At 37.9% G+C, this 26,808-nt stretch overlaps 2 protein-coding genes across 4 annotated transcripts in view; one reads left to right on the top strand and one right to left on the bottom strand.

Annotated features, from left to right (window-relative positions):
- LOC107562414 (E3 ubiquitin-protein ligase RNF123-like) overlaps nt 1-26,808 on the top strand; it is a 95,171-nt gene that overhangs the window by 18,296 nt on the left and 50,067 nt on the right. The window lies entirely within an intron of this gene.
- Nucleotides 13,568-26,783, bottom strand: LOC107562412 (amphoterin-induced protein 3-like). 3 transcript variants are annotated; one of them, XM_016247045.1, is made up of 3 exons: nt 25,976-26,783; nt 24,454-25,776; nt 13,568-13,789 (listed from the first exon to the last, which is right to left on the bottom strand). In XM_016247045.1, exons 2-3 carry the CDS (start codon nt 25,738-25,740, stop codon nt 13,712-13,714), a joined length of 1,365 nt encoding a protein of 454 aa, XP_016102531.1. In that variant the 5' UTR covers nt 25,741-25,776; nt 25,976-26,783; the 3' UTR covers nt 13,568-13,711. The 3 variants fall into 3 exon arrangements, with proteins under 3 accessions (XP_016102531.1, XP_016102530.1, XP_016102529.1); XM_016247044.1 differs by lacking the exon at nt 13,568-13,789 and having other exon boundaries at nt 23,456-25,771; XM_016247043.1 differs by lacking the exon at nt 13,568-13,789 and having other exon boundaries at nt 23,456-25,776.

The following is a 26,808-nucleotide window of genomic DNA, read 5'->3' on the forward strand; positions in this document are numbered from 1 at the left end:
CCCGCCTCACCAGCTCACCCCTCGCCCAGACCCTCCACATACCTATCCAAACGTTCCGGTTACACATCTCATCCCAGCACCGTCTCTGTCCTCAGCCCAGAAGTGCGGCCTTTTCCCGAGTTAAGCCCAGGAAGGGCTCCTGTTCCCGAGTTAAGCCCAGGAAGGGCTCCTGTTCCTGAGTTAAGCCCAGGAAGGGCTCCTGATCCCCAGGTCAGCCCAGGAAGAGCTCTGGATCCCCAGTTAAGCCCAGGAAGAGCTCCGGATCCCCAGGTAAGCCCAGGAAGGGCTCCAGATCCCCAGGTAAGCCCAGGAAGGGCTCCAGATCCCCAGTTCAGCCCAGGAAGAGCTCCAGCCCCAGAGCCCGCTCCCGTATCGGCTCCAGCCCCAGAGCTCGCTCCCGTGTCGGCTCCAGCCCCAGAGCCTGCTCCCGTGACTGCTCCAGCCCCAGAGCTCGCTCCCGTGTCGGCTCCAGCCCCAGATCGCCCTCAAGTGCCCGCTCCTCCAGAGCGCCGACCAGAGCCCGCTCCTCCAGAGCGACCCCAGGATTCCTAGATTTCCCCAAGAAGATTTTGGGGGGGGGGCATACACCCGTGGCCGAGCCACCATGGCCTCCCGAGTCCCCTGCTCCTCCACGGCCTCCCGAGGTCCCTGATCTGCCGCGGCCTCCCGAGGTCCCTGATCCACTGTGGCCTCCCGAGTCCCCTGCTCCGCCGTGGCCTCTCAGGTCCCCTGATCCACCGTGGCCTCCCGAGGCCCCTGATCCGCCGTCGGCCCCCGAGGTCCCTGATCCGCCGTGATCCCCCGAGTATCCGGCTCCGCCATGGCCTCCCAAGTATCCTGCTCAGCCGCAGCCTCCCGAGGTCCCTGCTCCGCCATGGCCTCCCGTGTCCTCTGCTCCGCCATGGTTCCCGGATCCACCCAGGGCGCCCACCCTCCCTCCCCGATGATATGGTTACGGCGAGGGTCGCGCCTTCCGGGAGGGGGGTGATCTGTCACACCCCTGTGGACTGTCTATTATGGTTTCTCCCTCTGTGTCCGTATTTGGTTGTTCCTGTTCTCATTATGAGTTAATCACCTCATTGTGCTCACCTGTCTGCCCCTCGTTATCCACCCTATATCAGTTCCTGTCCATTGTGTTCCAGTTTGTCAGTTATTGTGAATGTTACCCTGTGCGTGTGCTCCTACCCTCTTGTGAAGTTATTAAAGGTTTCTTGTATCCTTCATCCTCGTCGTCCTGCCTGTTCTCTGGCACAACAACACCGTGACAATAGTTAGTACATTGTGTATCAAGTCCATTCACTTGTCTTGAGTACATAATTATTTATACTGGGATATTGTTTTGTGTATTTTAGGTTCACTTCCTACTTTTTTATTATATTTATTATATTACTACTTGTTGTTATTATTTAATGTTTTAATATTTAGTCGTGTGGTGTGACATCAATTTTAAATGTATTTTAATAGTCTTGTAATATCTAAATATTTGTATTATAAATATAAATGCATTCTTTCAATAGATGATGTCACAAAAACGGCATAGTTATGAAATAATAAAATGTTATTTGTAATTGTTTTAGATTGGCTATCATGTTGATTGCTCATGTCGAGTACAGTGTATACTATATAAAATCATGCATACACAATATACATTGTCATGTAGAAAAAGACAAACACAGGTACATGTCTAATTCAGCAATACTGTTTTCTATAAAGTGATAAATGTTCTACTTTTTAGGCATAATTGTACATAAATACATTTTAGGCCTTGTTTATTTATTTATTTAGTTAGTTTTCCAATATTTCATTTTAAATCATTTTTTTTAACATTACATTTGTTTAATGCCTTTTTCGTGCTACAAAAATTTCTCATCTTTTGTTAGGGCTGCCCTCGACTAAAGATTTTTCTGGTCGACTAGTAGTCATTAATTTTAAGCATTAGTCGACTATTAGTCGCACTTTTATTAATAAACCATATAAATCATAATAATGAGCCTTTAATTGCCTACATAGCCTAATAAGCGCTCAAGCGCATGCAAAAAAAAGGCTTGCCACAGCGCACCGGCAAATATAATAATTATGAATGTGTTAGGGAAAAACCGCAAGTACAGTACACTGCATTAACGTTTTAATAATTTATCGTTACACTAGTGCTTTCTGTTTTTGGTTTAAGAGATGAAGTCGGCGACACTGACTCGTCATCTCAGTATGCGGCTGTATGCATGTTTCATACAGATTACATAATCTGAGAATATTTGTTTTCTATTTGAATTGGTTCATTTAAAAGTTTCACACTCTATAGATATATTTTTCATGTCTGTAATAAGGCAAGCATACAAGGAGTTTAGAAGTGACGCGCTCAAGTTCACAGAGTCCAAGACGGCTGAAAGCGCATCCTGTTTGCTTTCATTATTTTACAAAAGCGCAACGTTTCGTTGTTATTCTGAGTGCACACAAATAAACGTAGAGTCTTTACAGATACAAAAGATGCATTACTCTTATCTGTATGACCAAAAATGAAGTATTTTAAGAGCTAATGATCGCAGCTGAGCTAATGTTCAGCTTCCACACTCCGCACAAACACGTGAACTGCGCACTTTTTCTAGGCTAACATTAGATTGAGCTGCCATGAAAAGTTGCTACTACATACATATTTCAGATGATAAGCCATATTTGAAGACGATGAATGTTAGGTGAGCATATGGATGTCCTGCCTGATGTACTATATTACCACATAGACCAGCCGTTAACGATTTGTCCGTCGACTGCGTGATTTCGCCACTTCGTGTGGATTTTTTTTTCTGCGACTAATGAAATTTTGGTCAACCAAGCCTCTTCTCGTCGGCTAACGGTTAGTCGACTATTAGGGGGCAGCTCTATCTTTTGTATTTGTATGGACACATTTAATTGCATAATTATTGATTGAAGATTATTTCGTGTTATATATATATATCCTATATTTCATTTTGTCAGTTATATTCCTCTTTAATTTTACTTGCTAGTGAATTATGTAATATGAATCTTATCTTCAGGACCTACTGAGCTGCTTTGCAGTTTTTATGCTTTTGCCCACAGCAACTGCACCAATTACCCAGAATGCTGTGGTGTTCTCTTATCTTCTCAAGATGGCCTAGCTTCTCTCTCCACATGTTGCGATAAGACCTGACCTTTCTCTTTGAATGCCACAAGACTTCTTCTACTTGTTTTATAAGGTCGCACTAAGCGTATACACACACTGGACACAGACATTGAGGTTGTCAGGTCATTTCTGTTTACAGGTGAACATGAGAGATTGCGTCTTGAGAAGATGACCTTTACGCACTCGACCAAACCGCAACACCTCAGGGAAAAGCTAAGGCGAAAAACAGCAGTCCTCACCGATTTCTCTGAGCGTTTAGAAGTGTGCCACATGTCTGTAGGTTTTCATTTTTCTTGTTCTCATCTCGCTAATGGTTTGTTCTGACTTGAAAGCCAGACAGTTCCTTTAATCCAGTTTGTTGGTAGATATCATGTGTTCATATATATTGCGTTACGATTGGGCCTTGCAACTTCACTTTTAGTTTGATTTATGCAAGAAAACTAGGTGTGTTAAAACTACAGCTCTCATTCATACAAATGAACGAGTAAAAAAAAATGGTTTGAATCAGTTTATTGATGCGCTTGTTGGGTTTTGATGAACACACTGAATTGCCTTTAATTGAAAAAATAAATAAATAAATAAATAACATTAACCAACGTATTATTTTTGTTTGGTGTATTTACAATATGTCAATTACTGTTTAATATTATTTTTAATATTATTCACAAACTAAAAGCTTTACTGTTATATTTTATATTTTCTCAGCTAATGTCAGAGGAAAACTCCAGCTATTTTTATTAGTTGTATCATTCAGATGTTGACATGATATTTTCCTTTAGTGAAACAATAAGCCACTTAAGGCTGTGCATTTTTTGTGATTTTACTATGTGTAAGAGGTGTGCCTAAACTCTCAAAACATGGTAAATTTACTTTTACACTGACTTAGGCTGTGTATTGCATGTAAAAAATATTATCAAAATTGCATAATCCGTATAAATAATAATCAAAAAGTAATAATAACCAGAAAAAAATAATTAATGTAATAATCAGAATACACATTTTATAATAACCAGAATTTAAAAATAATAATCAGAATGTAAAAATAACTAAAATAAAAATGTAATAATCAGAACAAACATTTCATAAGGGGAAAACATATATTAAGTGTAGTAATAATAAGAACATTTCATAATGATTAGAACATATAATCCAAATATAATTATCAGAATAAACTGTTTTTCCATCAAGCAACTCATTGAGCACGTTTACATGCACACCAGTAAGCTGATAACTCACAAATATCAGCTTATTAAAATAACCAGTTTTCCCCATTTACATGCACATCAGTAGCCTGACAACGCAAGTAAGCTGCGTTTACATCATTAATAAATCAGGTTATTTCCCTGTAGTGACGTCAAAATATAATAATTTGCATATCTGACTCCGAGTATTCCATACATTTGTCAGTTGTGATGTTAAATTAAGCTTGCAACATGTCGGGGAAACTTACAGCTCATATATTATCCTCTCATGCAGTTATAAACGCAGCATTGTGACTGAACCACTTCTGCTGCACGAGATGAGAACACTTTTTTTTATCATTTTCTGAGTCATGAAAAAGTCTGCTTTTGTGATACATTTCCTTCTTTCTTTATTGCAAGAAGTTTGCTCGGTCTAGATGTGCTTAAATCTGCACTAACGATGCGTTCCTGTCACGTATCACACATGCGCACTTCAATAAGCCGACAAAGTGGGTTATTGCGTTTACATGCCTGGCGAAATCGGAGTAAGAGGCAAAAAACTACCTGTTGCAACCGATTTATGCTTATGCCGTTTATGACCTTACTCCGATAAAAGAAAATGGGTTTCCGCGTTTACATGACCAAGTGCGTTTTCGGCTTATTAAGCATAATCGGCTTAAGAACGTGCATGTAAAAGTGCTCATTAACTCTAGGCCGTTTACAGCCTAGCCGGCTGTAAACGGCGAGTTGGCACGTTAATATACAGTATATTCTGCAGTCCCAGACGTGTATTTAATTCTTCGAACATGGCTTCTCCAGGCCAGGTTTAGAGCCTCTCTGTTATATCTATTATAATATTTTACTATAATATTGGTTATGGAGCTTCAGTTATAGCTAACACTAAATTAGTCGACACTCTTACACTCTTGCATTTGTAGCAGTAAAAAAATTCCATTTTCCATTTTGTTCGTGATTCGTCGGCCAGACACTATCAATTTAACAGCAGTGTAATGGAGTGACCATTAAGCACGTGCTTGAATGGGAAATGGGAAATGCATGTTTGATCTTGTGTATAACAGTGCCAGGTTTGGCACAGCCCAGTCTTGATGCTCTCAATATGAGCCTTTACTGTGAGGTCAGGTCTCTCAGCAACTGGGATCCTTAATTCATGTCCAATGAGCTCTTCACATCTCCTGTCATCTCCTCCAGACGGCCTGTGATTCTCCACAGGAACCAAAGAGCTTTGTTGGACCTCTGCCACGCTGCTTGTGTGTGGGTGATCCAGCCATCCCATAGCTTTTAGTGTAGATTGAAGAAACCACATTGAGCCACACCAACAAACAAACCCGTTCCACACCTATACGACTTACTTTCTTCAGTGGAAAACAAGAGAAGATATAATGAAAAATGCCCATACTATGAAAGTCAATGGACTCCAATGTTTGACCTCCTGAGAGGCTTAAAGTTGTTCTCCAGCTCTGCTCATCATCTTGGAGTTAAAAAAACAAAGAAAATTATGGTCGATGATGACATTTCTATCTCGGTCACAGAAAATAATTGCACTGATGAGCTCCTCATTGTATCCTGTCCTTTAGAGGTCACTTAAAACCATTCTCTTGAGATCATAAAACATCCCAGGGCACTTAACTTAGAATAAGGGGTGTTACCTTGGTTTCGACCTTGGTCTTTGGGATAAATGTCCCCCAAAGGTCCATTAAGACCTTTCTTAATAATCTCTTCAATGTGAATTACTTCTCTGAGATCGTCTTCTATCCACCCCCATATAGCATAATGGTGATGGACCACTGCAGTATTGTTCAAAGGAGGAGGTCAGTGGAAGTTCTTCAACAAGGGCTAAACTGCTACCATTTTCTAAAAGTTTTGTGGTTGTACCATAGTACCGTTATGATAAGATGATAAAACCATGGTCAATATTGATGTTTTTGGTGTCAAGTCTAGCACTGGCAATTAATTTTCTTCAGAAAATATGGTTTACGGGTAAGAATTAGTTTTTTTGCATTGAAAAAACATGAGATGCTAGCTTTGAAATGGAAAAAAGTAAGCTCTCGAGAAGCATTTATTTATATATATATATATATATATATATAGTGGGTACGGAAAGTATTCAGACCCCCTTAAAATTTTCACTCTTAACAATATTGCAGCCATTTGCTAAAATCATTCAAGTTAAGTTTTTTTCCTCATTAATGTACACACAGCACCCCATATTGACAGAAAAACACAGAATTGTTGACATTTTTGCAGATTTATTAAAAAAGAAAAACTGAAATATCACATGGTCCTAAGTATTCAGACCCTTTGCTGTGACACTCAAATATTTAACTCAGGTGCTGTCCATTTCTTCTGAGCATCCTTGAGATGGTTCTACACCTTAATTTGAGTCCAGCTGTGTTTGATTATACTGACTGGACTTGATTAGGAAAGCCACACACCTATCTATATAAGACCTTACAGCTCACAGTGTATATATATATGTATGTATATATATATGTATATAGAACAGTTAACGCTTTGCCGTTGACATGTTTTGGCTTTGTTAGTGTCCGTTTTGTCATGAAGATGTCATGAACACTGTGTCATGTATTGAAGCCCGTTTCTGCCATTGCATAAAAAAAAAGAAAAAAAAAAGGTAATTGTGTAAATGGGAGATATAAACACCAAATTCTGACTTTTTTTCTCGCAATTCTGACTTTGCATCTCATAATTCGGTTTGTTTTCATCCACGAAAAAAAAATGTATTGTGACTTTCTCACAATTCTGACTTTTCCTCTTAGATTTGTCTGTCTAGTGCGTGTTCACATATTGTAGAAATGCAATGCATAAGGAGCACAGTGGAATGCAAAAATGTACTGAATGATTAGCATGTTTATATACCATTGTACTTGCATGTTAGCGCAGTTTACGTCAAAGAGCATCATTATATCACTGATATGTTTTCAGAACCCCATGGTACTAGCATTCTATTAAATCCCAAAAAACATAATGGTACTTTTTTTTTTTTTTTGCGTAACTGAAACACAGAGGTCTGGGTTAGCAGTTAGCAAAGATGCTACTATACAGTTAGCTATGACTTTTATTTAGGCAAACAGTGTTCCAATCATCAGTTCATTTTCTCTTCTAATTTACTGTTAAATGCCAAAAAGAATATTTAAACCACTTGGTAAAATCAGTTACTAGCCATTTTGCTAATTAATTTGCAAATTCAGGCTTAAAACGGCATGAGGGCGAGTACATTTATTTTTTGGTGAACATCTCTTTAAGCTCAATTGTAAAGGTTCTCTTGGAGAACTGCGGAGTCTGACTGGCGTAAAACAACAGTGAGGCACAGCGTCAGTGTGATGCATTCATTCTGATAACGCATACATACGCCTCCCCGATCTCTTGAGGAAGAAAAAATCAATTTAGATAATTTCCTTCCATTATTGTTGGCTAAAAGGCATCAGGTACAGCCTGCAGTGCTGTACTAATTAGATTGTGACACAGTGTAATTGGCTTTAGCGGCTTTAGGGGAAGGAATGGACTGTGAGGAGGAGGGGAACATTTCACCCTCAATGTCTTTTCAACACCCCGAGCAGGACGTGCTGATAACCTCCTGACCACCGATTCAGTCACTGCCTATTGTTCTGCCTGTCTAATGAGCACACTAACAGAAAGTACAGTGATATATTTCTTTTACTTAGTCTCATAGAGAAACCACTTTTTGGCATGCTATGAAGGTAATACTATCTTTTTTGGACTTGTGCAAGAGGAATGCCATGCTTTTTGGACATATGTCATGGTAAATTCTTTTTTGGACATGTACTATAGTAATGCTATATATTTACTATAGTACTATACAATAGATTTAGCATGAAAAAACAATGTTTTTAGACATTGTACCATGGTAAATCCATGCGTTTTGAACATGCACAGTGATTATACCATGTTTTTTTTATTTACCATGGTAATACATTGTTTTTGGGATATGGTACCATGGTACATCCATGCTTTTTGAACATGTACAGTGATTATACTTTTATTTTATTTATTTATTTAGTTTATTTTTTTTTTAATTTACCATGATAATACAATGTTTTTAGATAGTGCCATGGTAAATCCCTGTATTTTGAACAAGTACAGTGATTATACCATGCATTCTGGATTTACCATGCTAATACAGTGTTTTAAGATATAGTGCCATGTTAAATATTCTTTTTGAAAATATACAGTGATTATACCATGTTTTTTTTTTGGATGAACGATATTAATAGTGCTTTTTTATTTTATTATTACTATATATTTTTTGTTTTAGTATGAGTACCATGGTAAATCCATGCATTCTGAACACATACAGTGACTATACCATGGTTTTTTTTGGTGTACCATAATAATACAATGCTATTTTATATGGTACCATGGTAAATCCATGTTTTTTGAACTTATACTGTACAGTCATGTTTTTTTCCCAACATTTATTTATTTATTTATTGAGATGTGGTACTATGGTAATACCTTGTTTTTTGGACTTATATCATGTAAATACCATGTTTATGAGTATGGTAATTATTCAGTACCTTTGCATTATTTGGTGCTGCTTTCATATGAATTCCTATTTTGAATGGATCTTTTTGGCAAAAAGCATAATGGCTTAAATTGTTGCTCTGTAATCGAGTTGAAGGCAGTTAATTGCAAAATAATTTGTCAACTACAAATACGTTTCTAACCTCAGCTCCAGAAATTAAAATTAGACAGATGGTTATTAGATGAGTCACAACACAAAGTTGACGTGACGTGACATGTGGCCAAGTATGGTGGCCCATACTCAGAATTAGTGCTCTGCATTTACCCATCCAAAGTGCACACACACAGCAGTGAACAAACACACACCGTGAACACACACGGTGGGCAGCCATTTATGCTGCGGCGCCCAGGGAGCAGTTGGGGGTTAGTCCTAATATTCCCGCTTTCAGAAGATCGTTTGCATTAATTCCTCAAAAGCCAGCACATAATTCAGAGCAGCTTTAGATCTTAAAACAATCCCATCAGTTTGACGGCGCAGAGCTCAGAAGTTCTGCTGGGCTCGACGGACTCATCTGAAAAGCTTTTAATGTTGATGGTTTCAGTCTAATCCTTGACTCGCATATCACGCATATCAAGACGTTGAACATTGTGACAGTGTTCAGCTTTGGATCGCTAACAAGCCTGCCATCAATAAAGCCTTTTTTTTTTTTTCTTTTTTTTTTTTAAATAAAATATGACTCCTTATTAAAATAAATTGATTATTTACACTATTTTTATGACCACCAGCTTACTATTTTGCTGTATTACATTCTGAAGCCTCTGGCAGCAATAGCTGTGAGCGTTTGGGCTGTGGCACTCAGTTCACGTCATGATTCTCGACTGCAGCTGTTGTTAATTCTTACCGTGTTTGACGCAGTTTTCAGGATTGATCTGTACTGTAGTGACAATTCATCAGCATTGATTCTTGCTGCTGTCACAAACACTCGTCTTCAGTGCTGGATGATTGTGCGACTTGAGACATCTGCAGCCACATCGACCCTTCCTATACACACCCTGCTACACATTCAACCTCAACCTCACGCTCTGCCTCTGGATCTTAATTTGCTATTCATTATTTTCTTATTATTATTATTAATCAGTGCATTAAAACAACACATATAATCATGGAATGACACCTCATTTTTATTATAAAATGTAATTATACATTGTACATGTGTATATATAAAATGTTTGATATATATAAAATTTTATGTACAATACACTCTCAGAAAAAAAGGTACAAAAGCTGTCACTGGGGCGGTATCTTTTCAAAAAGTACACTTTTGTACCTTTTAGGTACTAATATGGACTCTTTAGGTACCAAGGTGTGCCTTACCGCCCTAGTGGCAGCCTCTGTACCTTTTTTTCTGAGAGTGTATATATAAATACTTCTTGATATGTCACATGATCCTTCTGAAATCATTCTAATATGCTGATTTAGTGCTCGGTTACTAATAATGGTTCATATTATCAATGTTGAAAACTATATAATATTTTTGTGGAAACCATTACAGCGTTTAGAACTCTGATAAATAGACAGTTCGAAAGAACAGCATTTATTTTAATCAGAACATTTTTGTAACATTAGAAATGTTTTACTATTACTTTTGATTAATGTAGCATGCCATTGCGGAGTAAATATTATTTGTTTATTTATTTATTTATTTATTTATTTTATTCTTACTTAGCCAATCTTTTGACTGGTGGTGTATCACGTTTGTCACAAAAATATTAAGTAGAAAAAACAGTTTTCAACATTGATAATAATCAGAAATGTTTTATGAGCAGCAAATCAGCATATTAGAATGATTTCTGAAGGATCGTGCGACACTGAAGACTAGAGTAATGATGCTGAATATTCAGCTTTGATCACAGGAATAAATTATATTTTAAATTGTATTACAATAGAAAACAGGTATTTTAAATTTTAATATTTCACAATATTACTTTTTTTACTGTGTTTTTTTTTAACAAATAATAGCATTCTTTTTGAGCTCTAAAGACTTTAAAAACAACTAACTTTAAATAAGACTTTAGACTTTTTTCTTCCAAACATCTGTCTGGTAGGATAAATCAGAAGAAAAAAAAAAAAAAATATATATATATATATATATAGGGGGAAAAAATAAATATAAAATGTTCTGAAAAGAATATCATGTTTTTAGAATAAGAAAAAATGGTTGCTATGGCAACCGTAGGCTATTGGTGTTGAGCCTCTAATAATCTCAAACTGACAAGTATTGAGTCAGACATCAAAGCTTTGACATGAGCAGTGCTGTAACTTCAGCCGTCATATTAGGTGTGCACAGGATTCCTTACACATGGTTTGCCTATTCACCTTATTTCACTTTATTTTACATTATTGGTACTCAAAGTCATGCAGAGGTGTTGCAGAGAAAGCAAGTCATGCATTGCAATGTGAAAAAAAAACTAGATCAGTGCCATTTGAATCTATGATGTTGTCTACACTACAAGTGTAACAGTGTGGACAGCTTCATTGATCATAATGATGGGAGTGATGATCTAGTTTTGCCATGTGCTTCCAGTGTTTTTACCAGGCAAAAAAAAATAATTTATATATAAAACGGATAGTTCCAGTCCTTGATTCTGATTGGTTGAGCCACGTTCGAAGCTGTTGTAAATTACTCTACAATCACACACCTTTGTTTACATCTGTGTGTTGCTTGGCAACCACTTTATTGCAACCAATAAACCAATAAAGTTTCTGAGGAACTACATTGTTTTAATGTTTTTATTAATATCATTACACTTTATTTGCTCTGTTTTATTTTGTGAAACCTTACTACGTTTATGGAATGACCATTTTATAAAAGCAATAAGCCTCGTGAAGCCGTGGGTTACAGTGAATTTATAACCGCAAAGGGGGTTTTAGGCACTCCGCTTCGCGTCGTAACAACGCCCCTTAGCTGTTATAAATTTACTGTAAACCATGGCTTCTTGGGGCTTATTGCTTTATTAAATTGTGTAAAATATATGTTTAGAAATAAATATTCTTTTCTGTGTGCCTATGTTGTAAATGTAACATCTGCTTATTTATTCTGCTGATTAATTATATTGGCACCATATTGTTCATTCATTCATTCATTTAATTATTCGTCCAGTTATTTACGCATTTATGCTATTATTTATCAGAAGTTATGTGATATTTAAAGTTATGAAGAGTGGTATTTTGAACCAGTGATATCAAGTTGCAGTTCTTTACAGTGCGACACTGAAAATTAAAATAAAAGATTCAAAATTTAGAAAATTGACATAAGTATTGGTATTTTACTGTTGTACTATAATTTCTATACTCTATTTTTTATTTTGCAGTTACAGTATTTTACAATTATTATTATCTCCGTCATATTGAAGGGGTCAAAACAGTGAGAATGTGGCCGTGTGTTATTTTAGTATCATTGAGATACCATTAGAGTTTTTATTAATATTTTTAATTAGTTCTTATTGTGTTGTCAGTTTTCATTTGAATTTTAGTTCAAGTTTAGTAATTTTGTTGTGTGCTTTTGTCATTTTTAGTAGTTTTTCTTATATGCCTAATGTTTAAATATATATTTTTAGTTTTAGTACATCAAGTTCATCAAAATTAAAATGAGCAATGTTGCTTTCTCAACTTCTCAAAAAGTTTATTTTAATATTTATTTCAAGTATCAGATTTTTAAAAAATCTATAATAACCCTGATATGTGACCCTGGAGCACAAAAGCAGTCTTAAGTCGCTGGGGTATATTTGTAGCAATAGCCAAAAATACATTGTATGGGTCAAAATTATTGATTCTTTTATGCCAAAAATCATTAGGATATTAAGTAAAGATCATGTTCCATGAATATATTTTGTACATTTCCTACTGCAAATATATTAAAACTTCATTTTTGATTAGTAATATGCATTGCTAAGAACTTCATTTGGACAACTTTAAAGATGATTTTCTCAATATTTATATTTTTTTGCACCCTCAGATTCCAGATTTTCAAATAGTTGTATCTCAGCCAAATATTGTCCTATCCTAACAACTTATTTATTCAGCTTTGAGATGTATAAATCTCAATTTCGAAAAATTTACTCTTATGACTGGTTTTGTGGGCCGCGGTCACATATGGCCTATTGAACACTCAAGTAAAAGAAATCACAATATATATAGCAGAAAAACACATTACTGCAATATCGTTTTTCTAATACTGTGCAGCCCTAGTTAGGACTGAGTGTTAGACTAAGCAAACCGCTTGTAAGCTGCACTTTTTGTTGCTGTTGTTTTTGTTTCATTTGTTTTCAGGTATCAAAGTCTGGCCTTCCATATCTATGCAAAAGTCGTTAATGACTTGTGCATGTAAATATTGAGAAAAGACAAACTGCGAGTATGTTTTTCTTTATTGAAGACATTTTTTTTCCACCTCGCCTTATTTTAAGTCTCGAGTCAGTGCCATGCTTGTCCTGTCATTCCCACAATGCATCATTACAGATCACATTCACAGTCAGAATACCATCTTAGCATTTCAGGAAGAGGGAGGGATTCATATTTTGTCATTTAGTCTACATCATCTCATTCATTATTGCTTTACACAGGAAATAAAGAAAGATAGACGTGGCATTTTCAAACATAATTTCCCATCCAGAAGTTGTAAACATCATTGTCTTTCATTGAATTATCCTCGCTGATACACAGTGCGTGGGTGGAGTTTTTAGGAAACATCTTGTGAATTTCTGTTTTGCAAGAAGAAATGTTATTGTGAGACTTGTGCGTCCTGAAGTTGTATGGCTTCTTGCAGTGAAAAGGAGGTTACGGCTCGAGATGTGTTTGTCATCTTATCCGCAGAGATCATTGTGGAGATGCTCGAGTGGTCCATATGTCAGGGGCAAGAGGCTGCTGTGTGACCGCTGGTCTGGATTGACACATCTTTAGAGAAGAAAAGAAGGCAGAGAGAATCAGAATGGAGAGTGTAACACAGGCAAAAGCAATCTATTCAGGACTTTCTCAATATTGTGCCTCTGACATTTGATACGTCCTACAGAAAGCCTGAAGATGGGATCTTTCTTTGCGGATTTGTCCGATTACCAAAACAACAGTTCACCTAAAAATGAAAACGTCATGAAAAAGAAAGCCAAATCCGTCAAGTTTTGTTGAACACAAAAGAACTGTAGAAGCATGTTATGGAACCATCAATGCCAATAAAGAACCTTTATTTTTAAGAATGTACCATTCCAGCCTATACCCGTATTCAACATCAAAGCGCAAGACTGAGCCAGTGGTACAATTATGGCCATTTATATCCTTGATATACCAAATATGATAACAGCACATCACAAAAGAGTCATGAAATAGAGGTGGCAGATTGATTTGAAGCATTAGTTATGGATATTTTATGGAAAAATGTTGAGGTAGAAAAGCAGGCAGGGCCTTTACTAGAGAGAAAATGGGTAAATTAATTCTCCTGGAATCCAAACCCTTTATTTGGCACATCAGTTTTCACTCACTGTTCAATTCTGAACCTCAAATCACTCAACTCGCAGTTTACGGGCCTGTCAAAGCTGCAAGAACACGTGTCACCTTCTCACAAGCTCTGCGTGACTCATAGGCGCAAGCAGTCATGGAAGTACAGAATATTAGCTTTTGCCATTTTTCCCAGTAGTGCTTAAAAATAAGAGATCTCGACGCTGTGGGGTGTTATTAGACGGTTATGGTGATAAGAAACTAGTGTTTTTGTAATGGATTCCATGCTCTGTGAGACTCCACGCCACAGGTGGTTGACGTTCCCTATCAGTAAATACTGGTTTAGTGCAGCCGTTACGAAAGCTGCCAAATGGAGCTCTCGATTTGCAGAATTGCTCCCTAGTCGAAGCGTTTGCAGAGTGAAATGTGTTTTAATGTTATTAAAGTTCTCATCAAGCCATTTCATGTAGTTTGAGTTTTCCTTGGCTTTAAAAGTTTGGGGTCAGTAAGAAGTTATATATTTTTTTTATTTCATATTTTTATTCAGCAAGGACTCAATTCAATTCAAAATTGTCAGTAAAGACATTTATAATATTGCAAAAAAAAATCTATTTCAAATACATGCTGTTTTAAAAAAAATTTGCAGGGAAAAAAAAGGATTTCCACAAAAATATGAAGCAGCAACAGTGTTTTCAGAATTGATAATAATAATAATAATAATAATCAATGTTTTCTTGAGCAGCAAAGCAACATATTGGAATAATTTCTGTAGTATCATGTGAAATTCAGCTTTGGATCACAGAAATACATTTCATTGTACAATATATTCACATAGAAACAGTTATTTTAAATTGAAGTAGTATTTCATAGTATTACTGTTTTCAGTGTGTTTCCTATCGAATAAATGCAGCATTGGTTTACATTTTCTGTATAATATTCCAGGTTTTTGACATGTAATTTGAAGGGTTTAAAAAAAAAAAAGTGTTGGTTTTGCATGTTAGATTCAACGTGCTTTTTTTGAACTGGGCAGGTGTTTTCATAATACTATGAACTCAAAAGCCTCAATGAAATTTAGTTGCTGCACTGTTTTTTCCCCCCTGAATCCTCTGCATTTCATGTGTTGATCTGTGCCACGTTTATTCTGCAGTCTTTCTTTCTCAACCTTTCCCTGTGAAACTCAACTGTAACTAGGGATGCTTCGATCGATCGGCTGGAGATCGGTATCGGCCGATAATCACATTTTATGACTCAGTCGGTACTCACTTCACTTGGCCGATCTCACGAACCGATCGCAATTTGATGACGTCAACGCGTGATGACGTACATAATGCGTGGGGACAAATAATTTGTCATGTCATTGCCGGTGTGGAAATGCTATGACTTTTCGAGAAACAATGAAAAATTTGCTGTTTGTCGTGTATGTTTTGCATGATGATATGATGAATGTTTCATTTTTAACAGCAGATGCAGTGACATTAGAGCTGATGTTAGAGCCTCCACTGCACACGTCTGCGGCGCATTATGGCTCCACGGGAACCGGAGCTGATTGTGGCTGCTCTAGCCAGTGCTTGTTTTTTATACTGGCCAGCCGCGGCACGTTTCTGAAGCGGCTCTCTGCGCTGCTTGGCTAAAAATAGTCTTTTGTGAGTTGTCACTGCGTGGAGGACGGAACAAAACCTTGTCGTAACCGTAAGGGATAACGGTAACATAATAAGCTGATCGTGGGCTGCTTTTAAATGAACATTTAATTATAAAACAAAATATCTTCTTTGGCCATATTAGCCTACTCAATAGCATTAACACAGGCTTTACTCCTTTCAAACTTTATCTGGAATGTAAACGTTTCTGTCACTGCAACTTCCCGATCAGGCGAACGAACACACACACAAGAAATCATCTGCCTCATGAAAAAAATTTATTAAAAAAAATTGTAGTTAATATTTGCATCATTTATGATGCCCACCTGCAAATAATCAGAAAGAATGCATTTTTTTATTACCCGACCCACGGATTATCCAAAGCGCCCGTGGATATAGGAAAAGCAAAATGTTTGCTGCGTAAATCAGACGGACTTACTGAAAATGCAAATTCATTCTCTGCCAGCAGGAGGTGCTTTAAAGCGGGAGAAAAAGAAGTTTCCCCAGTAACGGCTGTACACAAAGCAGCGCTGAGCTCACAAACGCTGCTTTATAGAACATGCAAATTGAAATGAAAATGACATCGAAAATTTTCTAAAGATAGTCTTCCTTCAGAAATACAGTGATATAAAAACACCCGCGCCTCGTTTTGATTTTTAATCGTGCAGTACGTGCTCATGTTTATTCAATGAAGCCTTTTGGAAAATCAGTCAGTTTTGATATTGTGGCGAGCGCCACAAATAAATGTATTAGAAACGCATCCCACAGCACAACCTCCTGAGCCCAACTCATCAACTTAACTTTAACTGCTTTTGTAGCCGGCGCCATAGCCAGACTGATAAACAAACACAGACCGGAAGTTAACTTCGGGCCAGGCGCGTGTGCCCGATGAAAGTCTATATAAAGCTTGAAGCATCAGAATCGGCATTGGTATCGGCCGATCACCATGACAAGAAATCGGTACTCGGTATCGGCTGCAAAAATCCTGATTCGGAGAATCTCTAACTGTAACATACACAGCTTCTGAGGTGTTTCTCTGTTTATAAATTGGTGGCAGTAAGTTCTCCTGTTGTGAACCGAATCCTCAGCCTGCAGTTTATCAGGAAGGTTTTTTCCAAACTACTGTTGTGCTGTTTGACTACAGCGCTGCTCCATGAATCTTTGCAGCATCATTCATCAGGTGTTTACAATATTTTGTCTCTCATGAGATTTATTTTCCATTGTGATATCGGTACTAATATGGTGAAATTATTTGAACATGATGTTTAATTGGTTGTCTGCTCTGTACAGCTCTAATAGCAGTAAGTCATCGTAAGCCTGCCCTGGACGGCTTCATCAAATACCAGCGGAGCGGCTAACTGCCGGCTCAGAGCTCTCATTAACAATGCCTGCTAATTAACTTAAGCGGGCTCCAGGCTCAGAGTTCATGTCTAAACATCCTGTTAGGTTCAGAGAGTGAAAAAGGATACGTTCGCACACACATCTCACAGGGGGAAGTCCTTAATTATAGCACTGTCGATACCCAGACCTAAAACCAGTTCAAATGCTTACTGTTTTTGACGCCCAGTACTTTCCACTTTCTCCAGTGTGGTTTGATCTCCACTTTGAATGAATCTAGGCCAATGCTGTACTTCCGTCTTATTGAAATCTGAAATTAATTGTTTTTTTTTTTTATTATTATTGAAATATTTTTTTTAAATGTTAGTTTGATTCCAATGTATGTTTTTATATAGATCTGTTTTTATTTTTACATATTTGAAATACATTTTCTGAGCTTTATAAACTACCAACATGACCTAGTCGCAAACTTTGTAGTGCAATTTGCCATCCCTTGATTTTATTTTTAGCTTTGTGATGAATAGGTTTCAGATTGTTGGACTTTTTTAAATGCTGATATCAGAGGGACGTCCTAAATTGTTAATGAAGGCTGCCTGACCATTACTCTAAAGCTTTCTTTCTTTCTTTCTTAACCATGGGAGTCAAGCAAGATTTTCAGTAAATAACAGCTTAAATTTCAGGCTATTTTATGATTTTAAAACACATGTTGGGTGGTCCAATTTTTTTGGACTTTTGTCATATGCCAAAGAGCAGCGTAAACATTCTGCTAAACAGCTCCTTTTTTTTGTTCCATAGAAAAAATGACTAAATTGCCTGTATTGTATAGAAATGTTGCTTTAACTCATTTGAAAGTATGTTGTTTTTGTAAAGTAATGGCCACAATTACCATTGTTTACCATTGCAAATTTTCACAGGCCAAATCCGGTAATTTCAATAGGAATCCATGTGAATGGGAATATCATGAATGCAAAAGATTTCTCCATGCAGATTTCGCAACGGGGTTAATTCGCAACATAGTATTTGCTGCATTGACCAACAGAGAGCTGTTTGATTTGAAAGTGCCGTCTGTGTGAGCTGTGCTTTTTTACCATTTGTCCTAGACATTTAACAAAAATGTCGTTAATGTAACCACATCTTTACTGCGCAACCAACAGAAAATAGGATGCACAATGAAACAGCACTGTGAGGTGGCTCTGATTCATGTATTATATATTTGATGCATATTTTATGATTGAGGTTTAATTGGTATTTTAATGTTTTAGAACTTTTTAAAATCCTGTGTAATACGCTAACAGAACAGTAATAATAAAAAGAAAAGAAAAAAAAAACACACCGCAACAAAACTGCTTGTTTTCTTAAGGTGGAATTAATCACAGCTTTCATTTCCCCCGCGCAGTTCCCAGAATGAAAGAACAACCACAGTGAAGGATTCATCTCAGATGTAGATTACAGCTAAATCTGGCCAGACAGTATTTGTAGGAGGCAAATCTCGGCTCTTTATTTGTCTTGCGTGGTTCATCAGAACTGTAAATATTCTTGATTTATGAGCGCTCTAAATTAGTTTGATGGTAATGGAAGGCCTGTTGTGGAGCTGTGATGAAATACCAGGGCCAGAACTGCAGGAAATGAAAGATGCTGTAAAGGAGGGTGATTTATCTGTCAATCTTCTCCGGGATCTACTATCTAGACCTAAACCAAATAAATAATTTTCTGAATTAGTATATTATTATTATTTTTTTTTTTTATGAAAATGTATTTGCATGGCAGAGTGCAAATGCTTTTTTTTGTTGATTATATGGTTTTCCATTCGTCATAATTGCTAAGGTTACACCTCAGACACACTGTTGTTAAATAAGCTATTTCATTCTCTCAAATGCATTTTTTAATTATGCTTCCAGTTCTGCTTAAAACATTCAGGAATAGAGTCAAGCGAACTAATTACGCATTCCTCATTTACATGTTCACAGGCTGTTGGGCAAAAGTGTTGGATTTGTCCTGCTGAGCTTTAATGGTGGGAATCTTGCGGAGAAGCCAGGAAATGAAAGCCGAGCTGATGTGACTGTGTTATGGGAGACTAAAGCAGTGTGTTTATTTTCAATGTAGCACTGATCAAGGCCTTTCTGCAATAAATTGTCTGAAAGATGTGAATTAAAAAGAAAAGAGCCATTTTCAGTTAATTACTAAGCTGTGATGGACTGTTCGCACCAAGTGCAATGCGACTAACAGAAAGAAGGCTAAAAAAAAACAAATGGCAAAAGCTCATAATATTAGGAGAAAAAACTATTTATATCATTTATAATGCTTACAATTCATATTTATTATTATTTTTAAAGATTTATACAAGTAATTTGTTTTAAATTAAAAAGTATAATAATATAATATAATAATATATATACACTAAAAGTGCCCCACCCTTTATGGACTTCCTCTCACTTTGTGTATTAAAGATGTTTTGCACCTAATACAATTAATCATATTTGTATAATCACATGCATTTATTTTATTTTGATAGCCTTAATTGTTTAATCTTAAAATGTTGCGTTCATTCACTTCTAAAAATGTAGATTTGGTGTGAAAATGCCTTTTTACTAAAACCTTTTATATTGTGGTTTTGTAACAAGATAAAGTCTGTTTCCAGGCCGTTGCTAATGTGGACCAATAAGCTTTGTCTTATAGCAGCAATGGTAAAGAGAAAATATCGTGGCTCAAACAAAAGCCCATATTGGTTTTCCCACTCAGGTATCTGAAGCTCAGTATGGTGCACGGGGAAGAACATTTTTAGACCATCTTTACAGCTCAGCAGATGTTATGATTATAGGATTTCCCTTTATGTATTCTCCTGCAATATAGAATGATGTCCTGGATTGTGGTTGATAGGTCCGTACTGTGATTATGTGTGTTATATACGCCCTTGTTAATGCATTTTCACAGAAAGAATATTGTATTTTAGTTTGTGTACATATAATAAACTTTTTATGCTGCTTGACATATTATCGCCGTTAACATTGATTCATCATCGATGCAAGATTTTAGTTATACCCTGTGTGTTATTGGGTATCGTCTTGCAATCTTATTTTCCTAATGATGGACTAATTACAGTACACGCATGCACATGAAACTGATATCGAAAAAGCCCTCTTACACACAAACCTTGGGTTTCAATTAGCCCCAGGCTCATATGAGGTTTCTCCTGTGCTTTTTTTGCGCTGTCACAGTTTTGACTTCCAGGCCGTTGCTAATGTGGACCAATAAGCTTTGTCTTATAGCAGCAATGGTAAAGAGAAAATATCGTGGCTCAAACAAAAGCCCATATTGGTTTTCCCACTCAGGTATCTGAAGCTCAGTATGGTGCACGGGGAAGAACATTTTTAGACCATCTTTACAGCTCAGCAGATGTTATGATTATAGGATTTCCCTTTATGTATTCTCCTGCAATATAGAATGATGTCCTGGATTGTGGTTGATAGGTCCGTACTGTGATTATGTGTGTTATAAACACCCTTGTTAATGCATTTTCACAGAAAGAATATTGTATTTTAGTTTGTGTACATATAATAAACTTTTTATGCTGCTTGACATATTATCGCCGTTAACATTGATTCATCATCGATGCAAGATTTTAGTCATACCCTGTGTGTTATTGGGTATCGTCTTGCAATCTTATTTTCCTAATGATGGACTAATTACAGTACACGCATGCACATGAAACTGATATCGAAAAAGCCCTCTTACACACAAACCTTGGGTTTCAATTAGCCCCAGGCTCATATGAGGTTTCTCCTGTGCTTTTTTTGTGCTGTCACAGTTTTGATATATAGTTCTTTGAGAGTATTGATCCTGTGTGATAAATAAAACACTAATGAGGTGGACCACACACAGCTCAGAGGCAGCAACTGCACCCCACTGCATAAAGTCTCTTAGCAGGAGCTTTATACAGCATGAAAAGACGCGTACCCAGCAGAACATGCATTCAGGGTGGTGACGATGGAATCTGGTATATCTGAGCGTCTGAATATTAGTCTTTAACATGTTTTGCTTTAGGGAAGGCAGGGGTAAGTTGTGCCAGTGAGGCAGATTATGTACAGTTTTGGTCATGTGAATATTTATTTAGAAATGGGTTGTCAGATGCAGGTGATTAAGAAATGCATATGACAAAAGTCAGTTTTCTTCCTAAAAATATGGATTAAACATGTTGAATTCCCATTGGATAAAACCTTGTAAAATTTTCTAGATAAAGATGAACCATGAATCGTTGATGGTTTAAGGTAAAATATACTTCAACAAATAGTGATAGTAAGCTTTGCATCCATATCCAAAAAAAAAAAATGTTTATAAAAAATGGTTTGCTATATTAAAATATTATGAATATTACACCTCTCATTATTAAATGGTGTATACATAAAAAGGTTTGCCTTATTACCATATTGATGGCTATTAAATTGTAAATATTTTGCAGCAAAATAGACTAAAATACTTAAGAATATGGGATTGTGGATAGTGGATGTGGATTGTTTTTCTGATTTACATTCATTTATTTACTTACACAGTATTTAATCGCCCTCAATTTGTTCCAAACCTGTGTGACTTTCTTTTTCTGCTAAACCTGAAAGGGGTGCTATTATGCTTTTTCACTTTTTCAACTTTAGTTAGTGCAGTAATGTTGCTGTTTGAGCATAAAAAAGATCTGCACAGTTACAACGCTCAAAGTCCACTTCAAAAGGAGATATTTTATTTAACAGAAATTACTTTTCAAAAACTACAACGAACGACTCATATTTTCCGGGATTTGTGATATCACAAATATCGACGAATGGGACGAGACCTGGTTGAGCTGCACTAGAGAAGGCAACGAGTGTTATCACTATGTCTGAGACACGCTAGCTTTCCCAAGGCAGACGAACTTAGAGTGGTTACAATCATCCGGGTTTAAATTGTGTTCAAATTGATTTGATTTTGACGCAATATTTACACTGAAGCTCGCAGGCGGCTTTGGTAAGGGGCATGACATTTCCCGACCAGGCGCCGAGTGCTGCCAATCACAACACACATTGGCCCAGCTAACCAATCACAGCACACACTGGCCCAGCTAACCAATCACAGCACATTTCGTATTTCAGAAGGCGGGCCTTCATTTGATACAGGAAAAATATTGTGTTTTTCGAACAACCTAGTATGAGAGCATGTTCTACTACACCCCCAAAACTAAATCAAGACTTTGTAAAAGAGCATAATAGGAAACCTTTAAAAAATATATTTTGAAGAATGTTGGTAACCAAACAGTTTTGGGTACCGTTGACTTCAATTGTATGGGGGGGGAAATACACGCTAAGACATTTCTCCAGATATCTTCACTTATGCTCCACATAATAAAGTCATACAGTTTTGGAATGAAATTAGGGTGAGTAAATGATTGCAGAATTTTCATTTTTTGGTGAATCATCCCTTTGAATAAAAAGTGGCACATCTTACCCCACTCTCTTCTACTCCAGAGCCTAGATGGAAACTATGCATGCCTTGGATGTCAAAATGTGCGTCCATGCAGATATGGTTAGAATTGTGGCACAAAACGGTGCGGTGGTGGTGATGGTTATGATGATGGTGGTTTTAGTGACAGCAGTACAGCTTTGGATGGAACACACTCATTAGTATGCAGTTATTCTGGGGAAGATGGGCTTCGGCTCAAGGGTAATGTACTGTTGTAAAATTCTCCCTTTACCCATGTTTTAATCTGTGGGTCATGGCATATCTCCAGATCATCACACAAACTTGATTAATCAGAATCTCTCCCTTCACTGGGCCCGAGGTTCCAGAGATAAAAAGAGTATTAGTGGTTTGTGCTGCAGCTTCATTGGTCAGTGAAATTTTTGTGTGCCATTGTCAACCAAATATGGGCATTTTTGTATGCCGTTATCAAAAGCAACCATGATATTCATGAACATTGAGGTTTGTTCCCACATATATCACACAACTTCTGCCATGCTCTAGTTGACGGCAGCTTTTGATGATGTTTTGTTATTTTGTACAGTTGCACACAGTTTAGATTTACTCTTGAATAGAAAAGCAGGAACTTTAGGACACACATTCCATAGTTTGAATGTTCACCTTTGCTATAAAGACTTCAATTAAGAATAAGAAGGCATACATTTACCTCTGGGGTCGAAGCAAAATTATTTATTAAGAAGCTGACATAGTGAGGATTTGTGGGAGAGGTGGATTGCAAGGGGAAACATGGAATGCTTAGGAAGGGGCAAAAATACTTTTTCACAGATTCCATTTCAAGTTATAATCGTACTAAGGATATGTGACCTCTGTGTGATATCCACATTCATATAGTTTAGGAGCACCACTTTGCACAACTGCATGCCAATTTATTTAAATAAACAATCTACTTTTATAGGTGCATTTTCTCTGCCCAAAACCCTTACATTTGCAAAGTAGGCAATGAATTACTGCTGCTAACTAATCACCAAATTGCCAGTCTGAAACACAGGGATACAACGGACATCTAAAAATAATCAACATTCTAGTTATATCTGTAAAAAACTAGATATCCATTATGCACTTGTCATTTTCCTCCATATCATTCATGCTATTTCTAGAGTAGAGTAGGGTTTATGCAGTATTCAGTGGGTTATAGGCTCTAGTCAAGGCATTCATAGAATCTATCAAGGCTCAAGCAGTGGTAAAGGGAAAGCTTTTTAGCCTTTTCAGCTTTTGTAGTTTCAAACCAATTCCTTCCTCTCGTATCGCCGTGGCTCAGTCAAGCCTTAAAGGTGATTCTTGGGAGCACTTGGCTCCATCTTTTTGCCTTTTTGTTTTTATGTCTTTCTACTCTCTGATTGTATATGCTTTCCTGCTCTGTTCTGCTCACTGATATGGGCTTGCAAAACCCTCTCCCTGATCTGTCCTGAGTAGCTGTGCAGTTGCAGACTGCCACGTTGAAGGACCCTCGTGCTCATTTGAGCAGGTCTTTGGGATGACAGTAAGCATCCGCTATGGCACAATAGTGGTATCTGAGAAGACGGAAGTGACAGAGTCAGCATCGCTCCGTGTTACTGCCAGCTTGGGATGCTCAAGGACCAGTGCTGCCCGCGGCCTCCCATTCTGTGCCTCCTTGATGGGTTCCAGAAAGACCACATGCTTGTTGTTACTGACCTTGCGGCCGGGGCCCTCCGTAGTGGCAGGGGGTGTTGGAGTCAGGATAGACGACTGGGCACTGCATTCGTTCGCAGGACTTGGTGTTGCTGGTAGACACCAGCAGCGACAGGGTGTCAAGTAGAGGTACATAAGGACCAAAACCAGGCTGACAATGCAGCCCAGCAGGGTTGTAAAGCCAGTGTTAAAGGGCTCCTCCTCTTGATCGCGCAGCTGCACAGTTACATTAACTTCAAGAGAATCGTTGCTTGACTCTTGATGGTTGTGGACCATGCACAAGTACACCCCAGAGTCGTTCTCTTGTGCCACCAAGATTTCCAAAGAACCATTTGAATACATTCTCAGTGTATTGCTATTACCAGGAGGAGCAATGTATTCCCTACTTGGGGATACCCACGAATAGTTGAGATGCTTTCCCTTTAATGATGTTATACAATCCAACATCACTGAATTCCCAGCGTCTGCTTCCATGCTAACTCTCTTCGTTGGAAGTTTTATTATGCAGTTCTCAAAGTATCGTACATGCTTGAGAAAATGCACCACAGCACGTTGCTCGCCATAAAGCAAGCACGTATGCTCTTCCCGAAAATCTGTTACTGCGGTAAAGCCTCTGTACTCCCATTGTTTAAACAGGCTGTACATGGAGCACTCGCAAATTAGGCTATTGTTGTGCAGGAACAACCCATTCTGTACCTTTTCCCTTAGAGCTGCGATGTCTTTGACAGGAAGGTTGGGCATACGGTTCGAACTTAGATCCAGAGTGGTGAGATTGGGATGTTCTTGAATAGAAAAGAAGGGGAAATCTGTCAGTCTGTTATGGCTCAGGTAGGCCTTGTGTAGGTTACTCAAACCACTCAGGGCTTTGCTTTCTACCCTCACTATCTGGTTGTTGTAAAGGAGTAACTCCTTGATTCCTACTAACTCTTGAAAGTAGTGCTCCTCTATAATGTTCAGTTGATTGGAGGAAAGGTCCAGATGGCGTATGCTGCTTGTATTCCGGAAGGTTCCAGGAGTGAGTCTGCTCAGCTGATTGTGGGCTAACCGTATGGTGTCAAGATTGGGCAGAGCAGAGAAGCTACCCGCCTCAAGACGTTCTATGCGGTTGTGGTTGAAGTCCAGTGTTGCCACCATTCCAGGCAACTCTACCGGGACTTGGTTGAGGCCGAGGTTGGTGCAGCTCAGGATATCGGATGCAATCAGGCAGCCAGAAGGGAGATTGGCTCTGACTAGCAGCAGCAGAAAAGAGCTCAGCATTAGGGGTGCGGCCACACCCTGAGCGCACAACATTGTGTCGTCAGGACGTCTTGATTAGGTGTTCCTATCCTTAAAAATCGGACAGATCAGATCGCAAGACAAGGAGAACAAAAAGACATGAGTTATTGAATACAGTGGATAGCTTGCTCAATAATTCTTCGCTCAGCGTGAGAGTACATCAATGCGAGGACTATTATTATTTAATCAACTTACTTACAACTTACAAAATTCTAATCTTAGAAGTTGAAGACGATAATATTATCTTTACCTTAAGGTTGCCAGCAGTTACTCCAAATATCCCATCTCATAACTCTTGTTTGGCTGGTATTTGAATTTTGAGTCCTGCCCCAGATTTTAGTCCATTCTCAGGTAGAGAGAGTTGGAGGCGCGGTCATCAAAGGGAAAGCAATTGTTTTTGTTCCATCCTCAAGGCTGAGCCCAACCTTCTGTGCACAATCCTTTTTACAGTTGGCGTTGTTTTGCAGTCCTGACCTCTGGGATAGAACAGAAGAGGTCTTAAATCAAGAGTTAGCTCACTGCCGCAGGCTGGAGGATGTTTTTGAGAAAGTCAGCATCCTGTCCATTTCAGTTAGTATAATCTTGCCCTCAGCTGAGCAGCAGGCGCATAGCGTGTCACATGAGCACTGGTCCACAGTAACCATAATAACAGTCCACAATACAAGCAATCTGATGTTAGTTTTAACCAGAAGATACAGATACGTCACAGTTGTTTCTCAGTGTTGCTCCAGAACCCGGAGAAAGTGGTCCTTAAATTTTAAACATACAGTTTGTCTGCTCATTTTGTTCAAGTGACAAATGGCATATAGGGCTACTAACTCTCTGTGACATTTAAGCTTCCAGTGTCCACGTGGCTTCTGGAGAAACTGGTGAAAATATTAAAGCACAAACAAAGATCATGATCTTAAAGCTTTTTGATATCCCTTCCAGATAACATTTATTTCTTCCTCAGCATCCATCCTTTTTTGTCCTATCCTCCGATTTGCTCTCTGAATTGTCTTCCTCCTTTTCCTCTCTGTCGCTCTCTCGCAGAGATTGAGTGTATACTACACTCCCTCTCCGTCTCTGTCTCTCTTCTCTCTG

The sequence above is a fragment of the Sinocyclocheilus grahami genome, unplaced genomic scaffold (assembly GCF_001515645.1).
Source record: "Sinocyclocheilus grahami isolate Dianchi unplaced genomic scaffold, SAMN03320097.WGS_v1.1 scaffold822.1, whole genome shotgun sequence".
NCBI lineage: Eukaryota > Metazoa > Chordata > Actinopteri > Cypriniformes > Cyprinidae > Sinocyclocheilus > Sinocyclocheilus grahami.